This window comes from Zalophus californianus, chromosome 5 (genome assembly GCF_009762305.2).
Source record: "Zalophus californianus isolate mZalCal1 chromosome 5, mZalCal1.pri.v2, whole genome shotgun sequence".
Classification (NCBI taxonomy): domain Eukaryota; kingdom Metazoa; phylum Chordata; class Mammalia; order Carnivora; family Otariidae; genus Zalophus; species Zalophus californianus.
The window spans coordinates 106421430-106435102 of NC_045599.1; the positions used below are offsets into that span (position 1 = coordinate 106421430).

Sequence of the window (13673 nt, forward strand, 5' to 3'; positions counted from 1 at the left end):
TCAGTACTCATATCTAGGGGTGTGTCTTACTAATAACAACACTCAGCTCTTCTTTAGCTGTGAGTTAATGGGTTTCTAACAGCGATCTTCAAAGTTTCGCTTAGAAGGTCCCTGTGGCATTGCTTCAGAGAAATGATACACACCCCAAGAATTTGCTCTTGACCCAGGCATCTTGCAAAGTTTCCAGTGATTAACACGTGGTATATATTTTACAGTTAAAATTCTCTCATTTGAGAAAATTTAGAAATATACAAAGTACTGAAAAAAATTTTAATTGCCTATAATATTTCCATTCAAAGTCAGATGCATGTAGTCTTTCAGGATTTTTAAATTTTCTTTGTGGAACAAGATGTATGCATGTGTTTGTATGTTCTTAAGTATTTACATACTCAATTCCTATACTAATTATAGCTTTTCATCCTTTTTAAAAAATTACTGTGAAATGATCATTTTCTCGGGTCATTCAAATTCTTTGTAAAAAGGCATCCAGAAATATAAAGGATAAAAAGGACATAGGAGATCAGTTGTGCAATACCAGCATTTTCGGATGAATAACCTGTGGCTCAGAAAGAGGTAATGTTGTGCCTAAGGTCACGCAGTCAGGAAATGTGGGATACACAGACACTCAGTGACAGTGAAGGGTGGGGGCGGCCCAGGTGCAGCCTCACAGCGCTCCAAGGTCTGGGCTTAAGTTTTGCAGGAATTCCATTTTGCCAGAATACCCATGCCTACCAAGAACTCAGTCAAGAGCCTAAAATTAAACCAGCAAGCCAAGTTACTAATTTACAATGAGAACTCTGCCAAGAGGGTCCATGTTTTGGTATTTTTTCATGTAAATATGTTCTCACCCCGTAGGCAAATCTAATTATTAATCAGGTATTGGTGAGTCCATAGAGCTGGGAAAAGTATAGTTAAGTTGAAGATTCTTTTATTGTTATTACATGTTAATTAATTTCTTTTGGATAGAAAACATATATATGGTGAAGGTACAAAGTGCATAAAAAATTTTTAAGTGAGGGGCGCCTGGGTGGCTCAGTCGTTAAGTGTCTGCCTTCGGCTCAGGTCATGATCTCAGGGTCCTGGGATCGAGCCCCGCATTGGACTTCCTGCTCCGTGGGGCTCTCCCACTCTCCCTGCTTGTGTTCCCTCTCTCGCTGTGTCTCTCTCTGTCAAAACGAATAAATAAAATCTTAAAAAAAAATTTTTTTTTGAATGAAAGGTCACTCTTCCTTGCATCCCTTGTGCCCATCCCCAGGGGAAGATCGTAATGACCACTGTGTCTCTGTATTATTTTCCCAGGGATGCTGTAAATAAAAACTTACCAGAAATATAGTGATGTGAAACGACACAAATTTATTATCTTTATGGTTCTGGAAGTCAGAAGTCCTAAAATTGAGCTGTCAGTGGGGCCATGCTTTCTCTAAAGGCTCTAAGGGAAGATCCTCCCTTTGCCTCTTCCAGCTTCTGGTGCCCCTGGGATTCCCTGGCTTGAGGCCACATCCCTTCAATCTCTGCCCGTCCTTACGTGGCCTTCTTTGTGTGTGTCTCTCTGTGCCTCCTCTCCTTATAAGGACACCTGCCATTGGATTTAGGGCCTATCCTAAATCTAGGATGGTTTCATCTCAATATCCTTAAACTAATTACATCCGCAAAGATGCCCTATTTCTACAAGTTCACAGTTGGAGGTTCTGAGGGCACACACATTTGAGGAGGACACTATTCAACTTACCACAGTTCCCCTCCCACAGAATTGCTTTTCTTGCAAGTCTTGGGGCGGGGGGGGGGGGGGGGGGCGCTCCTGTCTTTGCCCGAATGTGCTTGTTTAAGAGTTCAGGGTCTTAAGAATGTAAGGGCCAAGATAGCACGGAAGACCCAGAAATGAGTAGTCTTCACTTGTCTGCCCCATGCCCTAGCTGTTAGCATCGCTGTTTCACAAGGAACAAAAATCGCCGTCCGCTCGTGTGCCTTGTTGCTATTCAGTGTCTAACACCATCTAACACTGTGGCTTTGGAGAGCTTCTCAGTGGGGCTTTTGGCATTTTCAGAAGAAGAGGAAGAGGAGGAGGAGGAAAAAGAGGAAGTGGGGGAGGAAGAGGCGGAGAAAGAAGAGGAGGAAGAAAAGGAAGGGGGGAGGGGGGAGAGGAAGTGGGGGTCGGTATCACCCCGCAGCTCTTGTGTTTGCAAAATGTCTCTGCCATTACACAGTTCCGATTTAAAATACGGATTAGCTCTGACAAAACTGACCTAGGCTGGCTTTTCTCTTTGGTGGTTTCAATTTCGGTCTTATGCATCACAAATGATTTTAATACTATAGGATTTTGACAGAACAGGGGTAGGAGTTTTGAATTCTTACCTGCAATTCCCAGCTCTAGGGAATAATAGTGGAGAGAAAAACAACAATAACTGAGTTGTAGGATATGAAAACATGCTGAATCTTCCCCTCCGAGTTTTATGCTCGTAGGCATTCAACAAGTCACTTTCCTGTCGAACAAATAAGCTCTCTTGTACCAAACTATGAGCCTTAGAAAACCTATTACATTTTTTCTTCTGCCTCGAGTGCAAGGAAACTTGGGAGAAACAATGATCAATTTCAGTAATTATTCACCTAGATTTTTACTATACTCAGTCCTTGTCTATGTGCAACTTTATGTTCTGTTTCTATCAGCCGGTTTTATTGCACCTACGATTTCATATCCTTTCCAGGCATTTTCTCCTGCCCTGGCTTCCATGACACTGGTCTCACTTTCTGCTCCCTGCTGTTTGTTTCTTCTGCTTCTTTCTCCTTTGCCTTCTCTGTCCACCTTTCAAGTGCTGGGGTTTCTTAGGATTCCTGCTCTTCTCTCTCTGACATGCGACCCTTGGATTTCTTATACATTCAGTGGATTTTAACTGCTCCCTGGAGACTGACGACTCCCGAACCAGTATCTGCAACTCCAACCTTTCCCTGATTTTGGTTCAGATTCGAATCCATCAACTGCGTGTGAGGCGAGTGGTGTTTGCGTGTGTCTCTCGGGTGCCTTACTCGATGCCTATGGATTTGAGCTTGGCACCTTTCTTCCCTGGACTGCCCTTTCTGCTTTGGCTGTGCCCAGTCTAGGAGGACAGTGGGGCAATGGCCCAGAGTCTTAAGAAGGAATCTGCGAGTTATCTAAGACTTGTTTCTTTCTCACCCTGACGTTCAATGTCCACATGCTCTTGATCTCCTTGCTAAGCATTTCTAGAATCTCTCTCTCTCCCTTCATTTCTGTTAGCTCTGAATTTCGGACCTGGGATCAGATGGTAATTGATCATCTCATCTTGGCTATTTCCTTATTCTCTTAACTTGACCATAGCATGCTTAAAATGTTTCTGTGGTGTCCCACTGCTTACAGAATTAAACGGAGACTTACCAGCATGAAACAAAGGCCTTCCCTGACCGGTTCCTGCCCGTCTCTGTGGTCATCCCCTGCCACTCCTCCGCAGCCCCACCCCCCCCATTCTCTGCCTTCACGGCTGCCTGCCATTCCACCCAGAAGCACACTGTTTCATGCTTCCATGGCCTTGCTGGGGCTGTGCTTCCTAAAAGGCCTTTACCATCTTTCTTTGCTAATTCTTACACAACTTTAACTCAGCTCAAGTGTTATTCATTCAACAAACACTTATTGAGCACCAAGTGTGTGCCAGGCTGTGTTAGGGTTCCCCTGTTGAGCAAGCAGAGAGGGACACTGTCCTCAAGGAGTTTTATCCTAGCAGCTCTCACTGAGCTACGATGTTGGGCTATGTGCCTCTCCCTCTGCCCGCCCTCCCCAGCAACCTCTCACAGCCCATCGTTACCCGTGGCCTATGAGGCTGAAATGACCTTCTGGTCCTCATTGTCTAATGTACTGTGAATTTCATGGTTGGCGCGGGGCATGCTGTATTCATCTTAGTATTCTAAATGCCTGGGACAGTGCTTAGCACAGTATGTCTCACTTGTTGAACTCAACTATCAGTTATAAATAAATGAACCCATGACTCAGCTTAAACTTTACATTCTCAAGGATACCTACCCTTGATCCTCCAGAAGAGGTCAGCCATCCTTGTGATATGTCCCTCTCCATATCTATTTATTGTACTTATTGTACTATTTATTCCCAGGATGTTGCACAATTGTAACATTATTTTTTTCAACTATTCACCTTATTTACTTTAATTTGGTTTCCTGCACTAAGTTGTAAATTTCGTCAACGAGGCTGATGGTGCAGCTAGCAGAGTACATGGCCTATGATAAATGCTTAATAAGTATTTGTTAACTGATAGGCATGTTTTCTTACTGGGTAAAAATCCTGGATGCATTGCTGGCACCTGCCGAAAATTTAGATCCAGTCGCTGGCTGGCCTAGTGCCCCATTCTACCCATCTATAAAATGGAGATGTTCCTGTGGGATAATGTTGGATAGTAGACGAGCTTCAGATAAAATCATCTTAAAAGAAATGTGTTGTAAATAAATCATATAGAAAAAGGGAAGATGGGATTACAAGATTAAACACATCAACTAAAATTCCAGATGAGCTTTGAAATGCCCATTGCAGGATGTGGTATTTTATTCCCCCACAGGAAATATAAACATTTTCCCCCTTTTTCCTTCCCAGCAACGGAGACAGAAATGCCTGTGCCAAATGGAGTAGAATCAGAACAGGTAAAATTTTTGTGAAGTATTTGAAGCATATGACTTCGATTTTTAAAATCCACAATAGAGGTTTGCAGAAATAACTGGGGAGGCAAATATATCTGAGCAGCAACTGTGGGGAAATAGCTAAGCAATTTGTAGACTGGTGCCTTGTGCTCTTGGCAGAAATAACGTTCCTATCGTTACCTCTCTATGTGCAGACACCTTGAAAAACAAAAAGAAATAAAAAGTACAAAATCATGGAAAAATCATTATGTGTGCCTTCTGTGTGGCCCAGGATTAGTGACATCCTGCAGGATCAACACTTGCCACCAGCATCCTTCTCATTTGCTGAGTGTACCCTTCATTAATTTTTATTATCACAAAAGTGATTCAAGCTGCTTTAAGTAAAAACTGCAGGCAGTATCGACCACCTATAAGGGAAAAGTGAAGGCCCCCCCATCCCTTCTTTCTTCATTCCCTTCTCCCTCCTGAGAGGGAGATTGTTGCCCCTCCTTGCTGCTGTGTCGAGAAAAGGTGTCAGGACCCCTTCATACTCATAAACATTAAAACAGAAATTAAAAATGATGTTTATTAATTCATTTAAAAGCAAGAATAACAAAACAAACCCATGACATGTTGACGTAAGTAACACTTTATGAAAAATAACTATATTTTCCCAAATGAAAAAATATTAGAAAAATGGCGTTAGGTGACATTGTTTTACATTTCTGCAAATCTCGTGAGTGTCCGCCTGACCGGGAGGCAGAAATTCTCTTATCTGCCTGCATATTCTAGCATCGGAAGGATGACCTCAGCACATTACTTGTGAAGTCACCTAGGGGAAAACCCCACTGTCCGTCTCATGAGAGTGACAGTGAAAATGGCAAATAATGTTTCGTGAAAATCATTTTGATCTCATGGGTCCCCTGGCTACACTTTGAGAACCGGTGCTGTAGAAAATTTGAAATTGAGTTCCATTTTCTCTTGAATCTTGTTGCCTCCGGAGGGCTGAGTCAGCTGTGAAGAGAGCTGCCTGGGACTGGGTAGATTTCCTATCTTCAGACCCCTGAACCCCACAGCCCATATGCCTGAGGTCGAAGACAGGAAAATTGGGCGGTCTGAGTAAATGTTCCAGGTTTTCAGAGATTTTCCAAGAAATTCTGATTTGTAAGCCTGCTTCGTTTTGATCTTGAGCCCTATCAGGCAAAGTGGGGGTGGGGGGACAAGCAATGAAGCTACTTGGTGAGTGGAAGGTATGACTGGGACAGGAAAATCGTGCGGGGGTAATGTTCAGAAAGCACTGGCCCAGTCGCCTTCCCTGTGTCTCACCAGGTAAAAATGGCCATCAACTCCGACCTGCTAATGATCATCGTTCCCTCCCTGGGATTCGTGCTGTTGGTGTTGCTTGTGGCGTTTTTCCTTCGAGGTAAGGAGGGCAGGCCCCGGGTGGGATGGTGCCCTTTGGAGCTGTGGAGCCTCTAGGAGGATCTGGGGGTGGACTGATTCTGCTTCCTGCCCCTGTCTCCTTCCCTCAGAGTCCCCTTTCCATCATTGTCTCCATCCTGGTCAAGGAAGTAACAGGGAAACTCATTCTCCCTTGGATGCTAAAGGCTTCATGTATCATCTTCCTGATGGAGTTTATATTTTGGAAAAGAAAAACAAGAGCACCTTCATTTTCTGGAAATTCAATCTCTGGCAGTCCTGCTGTTATACTCCTGATGTGTCTAACTGCTTTCCTTCTCATGACTGCCTTAAGTGAAAAGTGCTATTATTATCATCATTGTCTTAGGGCAGAGGAAACCCTGGCCCAGGCTCCTCCTCTGGCTAGGACTGCCCCAGGAAGAAAGCCATGAATAATCTCGGGCTTCTTCTTCCCTTAAAGCAAGATTTGTTTACCTGGGCTCGACAGATAGACCTCAGGGGAAAGTGAATCCCTTGAAATCCTGTGCAAAGGTACTTGCATGTTCCTATCTGCACTTCTCAGGGGGTGGGGTCCACGGTTGTTATTAGATTCCCCAGCTGGTCTGTGACCTTACACCTCCCACCCCCACCCCTCATTGTCAAAAAAATAGTTTTAACACGCTGCAAAAAGGAGTCATGGAACAGGGTTTATAGTTGTCATGCAAAGTAGAGGCATGTGACATCTGGTCCTGCTGTAAAATGGGGGAAAATTGTTCTGTAGTCATTAAGAGAAACTGTTTCAAGGTGGCAAATGAGGAGATAGGACTGCTAACCAGCTTGGCCTGTTCAAGCAACAGTAGTGAAACTTGCATATTTCAGTACCTGTCCCTAGTGAACACTGACAAAGGCAATTCGGAACTCAGTGGGAAGCCTGCCATTAGCCTTCCTACAAAGCCCTCATAAAGGCAGAGGACATTGGTTCTCACACAGTTTTGGAATTTCTGAGTATGTCTCCTAAGGAGGTGTTTTAAAACTCAAGTGAGTGCTTGAATTCTGGGTGGGCAAATGACTTAAGAATGAAGCAGCATGGGGCGCCTGGGTGGCTCAGTCAGTTGGGCATCTGCCTTCGGCTCGGGTCATGATCCCAGGGTCCTGTGATTGAGCCCCGCATCAGGCTCCCTGCTCAGCGGGAAGCCCGCTTCGCCTTCTCCCTCTGCTGCTCCCCTTGCTTGTGTTCTCTCTGTCTATCTCTCTCTCTGTCAAATAAATAAATAAAATCTTAAAAAAAAAAAAGAATGAAGCAGCTTAACACTATTGCCCACAACATGGGAACAGATGTGTAATTGATGGGCACTGCCTTGGGGCCCGAAGAAGCAATCACTTGATCTGATTAAAGGAACAGCTTTCCCTGCCAAAACCATTCCCTCAATTCTCACCTTTGGTCCAACTGCACTCTTGGTAGGGCAGCTTTGGGCTTTCCCAGCATTTCACATGTTCTAGCACAGCTACTCTGCTTATCCTATGGCCTTGTCTTTTCAGGGAAAGTCATGAAAACCAGTTGGTTCCCGAAACACACAAGGTAATTCATCTTGCATGACTGATTGTTGTAATGATTGTACAAGCTGTTACAAATGATTAGATACTACTCAGTGGTTTAATGACTTGTGCTCGTGTTCTGATTAAATACAGGGTTGGAGAAGTATGGCATTAGAGGTGAAAAAATGTGGGATTTAACTCACTTTAACCTCTGTCTTGGTTAACACTATGTTATGTTTGTCTGAAATACAAATATAAAGGCAGGTTGCATTAATAGAAGCATGGCATGCAAAAGAAGGAAGGTGATATGTCTTTGTCCTCTGTGCTCAGAATTCTTTGTTCAACTCTGGGCAATTCATTTTATTTATTTATTTATTTATTTACTTACTTACTTACTTACTTACTTACTTACTTACTTACTTACTTACTTACTTACTTATTTGTGAGAGAGAGAGTACAAGCAGGGGGAGCGGTAGGCCGAGGGAGAAGCAGGCTCCCTGCTGAGCAAGGAGCCTGATGCAGGACTTGATCCCAGGACTCTGGGATCATGACCTGAGCCAAAGGCAGACACTTAACTGAGCCACCGCCGCATCCCTAGGTGATTCATTTTAAAAGGACATTGTTAAACAGGAGTTTATGGAGAAGAGAGTTGGCAGTATGGAAAATGAAAAACATGTAGAATATCATTCCTGGGATTTGGTTCCTCTGCCCAATATTAGACCATAAGAGCAGTTTTTTGTTTTGTTTTAAATAGTTTGAAGAGTCTTTGGAAAGAGATTTTGGATATTGGTCCTGTTCTATAGCTTTTTGGGAAAGAAATGAAAAGATCTGGTGTAAACTGTGATGAAGACTGTGGCTTCACTTAATTGCATCAATACGAAAATATCTATTAACAAATATTAACAAGTAGGGGAACTGAGACTCAGCAAGGCAGCTTTCCAAGGTCATACACACATTTCGATCTTGATTTTATATTTTGCTAATGTAAATATAGAAATGTTTAATTCCCTTATTGGAATAGACTGGCAAAAGCCCTTTATTTCCCGCGGCGTCAGTTTTCCCATCTGTGAATGGAGAGGCTTAGACAGGATGGAGTCTGAGCCATTTTCACTCTAATAGCCATGGTTAGTTGCGTTGTGAGTTAGCAACATCCCATTATTTCTGGTCCTGGTGTTCCCTATTCTCAGCCTCTCTTTTCTCCTTACAGGCTAGACAATGCTGGAGAATGTAAAAACAACTTTGATGACATGCAGCATGGAAGAGAAGACGAAGATGGTCTTTTCACGCTCTAATGTGCCACTTTTTCTCAGGATTGAGGACGGGGCCATGATCCGGGAATTGTCAAAATAAGTCTTAGAATGTGTTGTTTTGTTTTGTTTTTAAAGCCGCATCTATTCCATTGGTGTCACGATCCAGTCTTGCTTTAATGTCACAAGTGAAAGTACCGTAGAGACCTTTAGCACCTTCTCTGCCAGGTGCTTTAATCTCCTGGGTAGCATCATGCTAAGTGATCTTCCAGACTGTGCTTGAATAATTTCAGTGATGGTGAACTCACTACCACATCTAAAGGAGATCATTCAATCTCAGGTAGGTCTGAGACTTAGAAATATTTAAAACAAAGTCTGTCTCCGGACAGCATCTGCCTATGGATCGTAGCGGAACTCATTGTGTTTACACAGAACATGTGTAATGTCTCTTCTCTCTGGCAGCACTCCAGATACTGGAAGGAGGGCCTCACGTCTCTCCAAATTGCCCTGTGTCAGGGACATGATTTCTGGTTCCTTCTCTACCCTAGTTGCCTTTGCCTCCTATGCATTTGTATCTCACTGTTTATGCCCAACTTTCGGAGTGCAGCGCCCCCCTCCAGGGATGGTAGGAGCAACCCTGGGTCTGGGTCTCATCAATAATGCCGGAAGCGATGTAGAACTGCACCATAATTTTGGCTCACCTTTTCTTTTTTGAGAAAAAATTCTCCCTTAACCAGGGCTCTGGGGGGGGGGGGGGCGGGTGTGGTGGCACAGAGTCAGGAGTTTCCTGCGGCACGAGGCAAAGGTCCCGGTGGAGGTGGGTGTCAGAGACCTCACTGAAGCTGGCATTTGCCTGAAATCCCCGTCTGTAGTCCTTCCCCTCTCCGATTTGTTCTCCGAGCTGTGGCAGAGATCTCCTTTTCTAAATGCAGATCAGAGAGTCCTGTCTCCCGACTTCTGCTGTGGAAGAAGCACCTGGGCTCAGCCTGAGGCCCCAGGCAGCTGCCACAGATGAGTGAGCGAGGGAAGTGCTGGGGCTGTTCTAAGTGCAACGTGCCTGTGTCCACTTGAAGGCTTTACCACTCCAACTTAGTTAGGATAACGTCCTGGGCAAGCAACACGTGGCCACGGGCTGGAACAAGGCAACCAGTCTGAGACTCCAAAGTCCAGGAGGTAGGGTGTGGGTTCTACCAACTGATGAATTAATAAATACATAATTCTTACACTGAGACTCCCTGGTCAGGGGAGATTGTTGGTCTAGTTAATTCTCTCTTTCCCTCTCCGTGTAATCAGGATGCATTGGTAACCTCCTACGATAACTTCCGAGTATCTAGGGCCCAGGAGAGAGGATCACTTCGCTTGGAGAGCTTAAAAATCTAAATGAGATGGAACACACATGGGAAATGCGACAGAATGGAATCAGTGTTGATTTTCCATTTGCACAAGGAAGGACTTTGATGGAGACGTGGTTCTTACAGCTGATTTTTACATGGTGGGTCCACAGTCCAACCTTGAGGGTTTAGAACAACCTATTTCTGCAACCTTGACCTTGGCCTTTCTAGACTAAATCAGAGATAACATCCAATCCTTAAACAGCATTTGCTATGGTCTAGGTATCCTACTAAGTGTTTCAAGGCAATTTCTCATGGAATCCGCATAGCAGCCCAGTAAAACAGGTATATTACTCCTGCTTTTGGAGTGGAGAAAACAGAAGCAGAGAGAGGCGAAGGAACTTGCCCAAGGTCACATGGACCAAGCCCCTATGACAGAGCAGGGCCTTGAACCAGGCTGGAAGGACTCCACACTCTTAACCACTACCCTGTACTTCACAGCAAGGGCCTTAATTTAACATTTTGCGTGTACAGAACTGCAGTATTGGCCTCCGTTGGGTCCAAATGGATTTTAGTTTGCTCAACTAAAATCCGGTGGCCTGAGTGTTTTGATGGTTCTCCAATCCCAACCCCTTTATAGCTCAATCTTCCCTTGTCCCCATATTATTTGCTCAGAATCTTATTTGCATTCGCAGAGGAAGCCGCAAGTGGAGAACCTGGCAGGAACCTTAATGAAGCCAGGTGGGACACATTTAAATGGGACTGTGTTGAACTAACTCATGAAGAGCTGGAGCCAGCTGTCAGCAGGCTTAATGAAAGGTTAACAGGAATCCGGCAATGGGTGGCTGGAGAGACTCTTTGTCTCTCTAAAGAAAACACAAATTTGAGAAGTGAGCTCCCTGGGTGAAGGCAAGATCAGAAGGAGGGTGCCACTTGTAACCAGAAGGCTGGGTCTCAAAATAGAATTTCATTTGGATTCGTAAACATGTTATAGTCATTAAAAAAAAAAAGGCATTGTGAGTTCTCAGCTCTCTGAACATCAAAGGACAGTGAAGAGAAGGATGCTGGAAGAAGATGAATGCTAATATTGTTATGAGGGTCTTGGGGCGTGCTGGAGATAGCCACTCATGGAACAGAAGATGCGTTCACTTTCCATCTGAGCTGGAAAGGTGCTGTTTGGCGGTTGTATGTTTTATCCATGTTGCGTATGGAGTGGGGGTTGGGGGGTGTCCAGGAAAGACCCTGACTCATCCAGCAATTCAACTCCCATGTTTTATCTGATGAAACTGAGGCCCAGACTGAGGGGGACTGAGTTACCCCAGGCTACACAGGGACCCAGTGTCAGAGCACAGACCTAAACCATGTCTCCCGAACTTCTCTCTGTGGCCATGTCATAAACCTGTTCTTGGATTTTTCTAGGTCCACCTGGATCTGCCTGATTATTTACCTTTCTGAGGTCACATTAAGTTCCTGGTGCATGCAACTCAGCATTTCTTTCCCTTGAACCATCTTTCCCAGCACACCCTTGACCCTGTGGTGGACTGCCATTTCCAGAAAGAGGAATGAGAATGTGGAAGTGCAAAGCCAGACTGTTCTGTTGCTTTTTGAAGAACACCACCATAATGAGGGTGACCAACTAGTCCCATTTTAAAACTCAAAGTCCCACATGCTGGGAACCCCTTCAGGAGCCCCTAATGACTGTAACATGTTTACAGATCCAGGCAAACTGGGATGATTGGTCCACTTAAGTCTGTAACTAAACCAGAGATGGAAACAACCACCCTCTGAGTTCTTGACTCTCTTGCAGTGATCATTTTTTTGCTGCAATAGTACCCAAGTGGAATTTAATTTGTTTAGATCCAGTCTTAAAATAGACTACTAAATCTAGATGCTAGACCCTTATTAATCAAAACATGGGGCTCAGACCATGCCATGGTCATCACCTGGGAGCTTGTTAGCCATGCAGAATGTCGGTCCCCACCGTAGAGCCCAGAATCAGAATCTGCATTTTAAGGAGGTTTCCATGTTATTCGTATGAACATTAAAAATTGAGAAATACTGGCCTAAAGCATTGATTTTTAAAGTCAGCTGCGCATGGAAATCATATGGGGATTTCAGTAATAAAAAATACTGATGTTTGACTCCTTTTTAGGATCCTGATTTTAATGGGCATGGGGGAGACCTGGCTCTCAGGAGTTTAGACCACCTCGGATAACACTAAGGCACAGCAATGACTGTAAGCCACAATTCTAAAGGGAGGGCAGCTTTGCACCAGAAGGAATTGTTGCTAATTCATCAGGACAACTTTTGGCCTAAGTTACAAGTTTATGTGGGTCTAGTACCCCCACATGATTTTGCTCAAAGAGATGATCAATAAAATTGTTCAAGAATATCTGAGGAGACATGATAATGACCTAAATGTCCCAATTATTATGGATGAGGCCCATTAAAGTAATTAAAAGCCAAGATATAATATTTGGTCTGTGGAAAGTGATAATGAGAAAACAGAAAAGATAAATGGAGAAAGAATATCTGGGGGTAAAAGGGATGCTATTAATCTTTCAGAGACATCAGAGGGATAATGAGATGATGCTAGGATTATAAGAGAAACATGGAAGACTGGTTAAGTGGAAACCTTTGTTGCAGAATAAAGAACTTGGTAAAAAGGCAACTCTCTGCCCTCTTGTACCTAAAGATAATGGGAGACCCTTCTCAGGGCACAGTTATTCATTGTCTTAGAAAGATGGTATTCAGCTGCAAGTAAGAGAATACTAAAAAGTAGTGACTTAATTAAAGACTTTTAATTAGTTCACATAACTAGAAATCTGGATTTAGGCTGTTTGATGGTTGGTTCAGCAGCTTCACAGAAATGAGATATTAGAGTCTCTGTGGCTTCTTTTGGCTTGTCCCCCAAGGTTGCAATATGGCTGTCACAACTCTAACGTGCCCTCACACAAAAGGATCCCAAACAGGAAGGCAGGAGGTGGAAGGGAATGGAACTTTCCCCCTAATATGACTTTTATCCTTTATCAAAAAGGGAAATCTGCCATAGAAGTTACCAGAAGACCCTCCCATATGCTTCAGTGGACATAACTTCACTGAATCACATGCCCATCCTTTGGCCAAGGGGAATGAGAGATCTGGGACTAATTTACATCAGTCATGACTCAGCCCCCAGGGTGTACACATGCCATTTAGCCAAAACTTACAATCAATCAGCATGGGAGAAACTGAGAATGGCTGTTGGGTCAACAACCTTGATTTCCAGCACACTCAATCATCCAACCAAAGTATCTTGGGTGTCTCCTATGTGCCAAAGGGCCCTGTTGGGTGCTGGGGTGTAGGAATGAACTGGACAGACCGAGGCCCTCTTCCCTGACAGCTTATAGTCTACAGAGTCACCTCCATCTGTATTATGCCTTCTGTGATTCCAAATGTTTGGATCATTTTTAATGTACCTGAGAGGCAAAAGAATGAAGGGATTTAAACAGGATAAAAGTTTAGAAATTCTGCATACACACCTTGAAGC

The 13673-nt window shown here is 43.9% G+C and overlaps 1 protein-coding gene across 1 annotated transcript in view; it reads left to right on the forward strand.

The window, feature by feature from the left end:
- TIMD4 (T cell immunoglobulin and mucin domain containing 4) overlaps positions 1 to 8965 on the forward strand; it is a 32599-nt gene extending 23634 nt beyond the window's left edge. Inside the window, exons 5-8 of the mRNA XM_027607069.1 lie at positions 4610 to 4656; positions 5962 to 6055; positions 7570 to 7609; positions 8774 to 8965. Of these exons, the coding sequence (XP_027462870.1) occupies positions 4610 to 4656; positions 5962 to 6055; positions 7570 to 7609; positions 8774 to 8858 (266 nt within the window). The 3' untranslated portion in view covers positions 8859 to 8965. The remainder of the gene's footprint in view (positions 1 to 4609; positions 4657 to 5961; positions 6056 to 7569; positions 7610 to 8773) is intronic.
- Positions 8966 to 13673: the final 4708 nt, after the last annotated feature.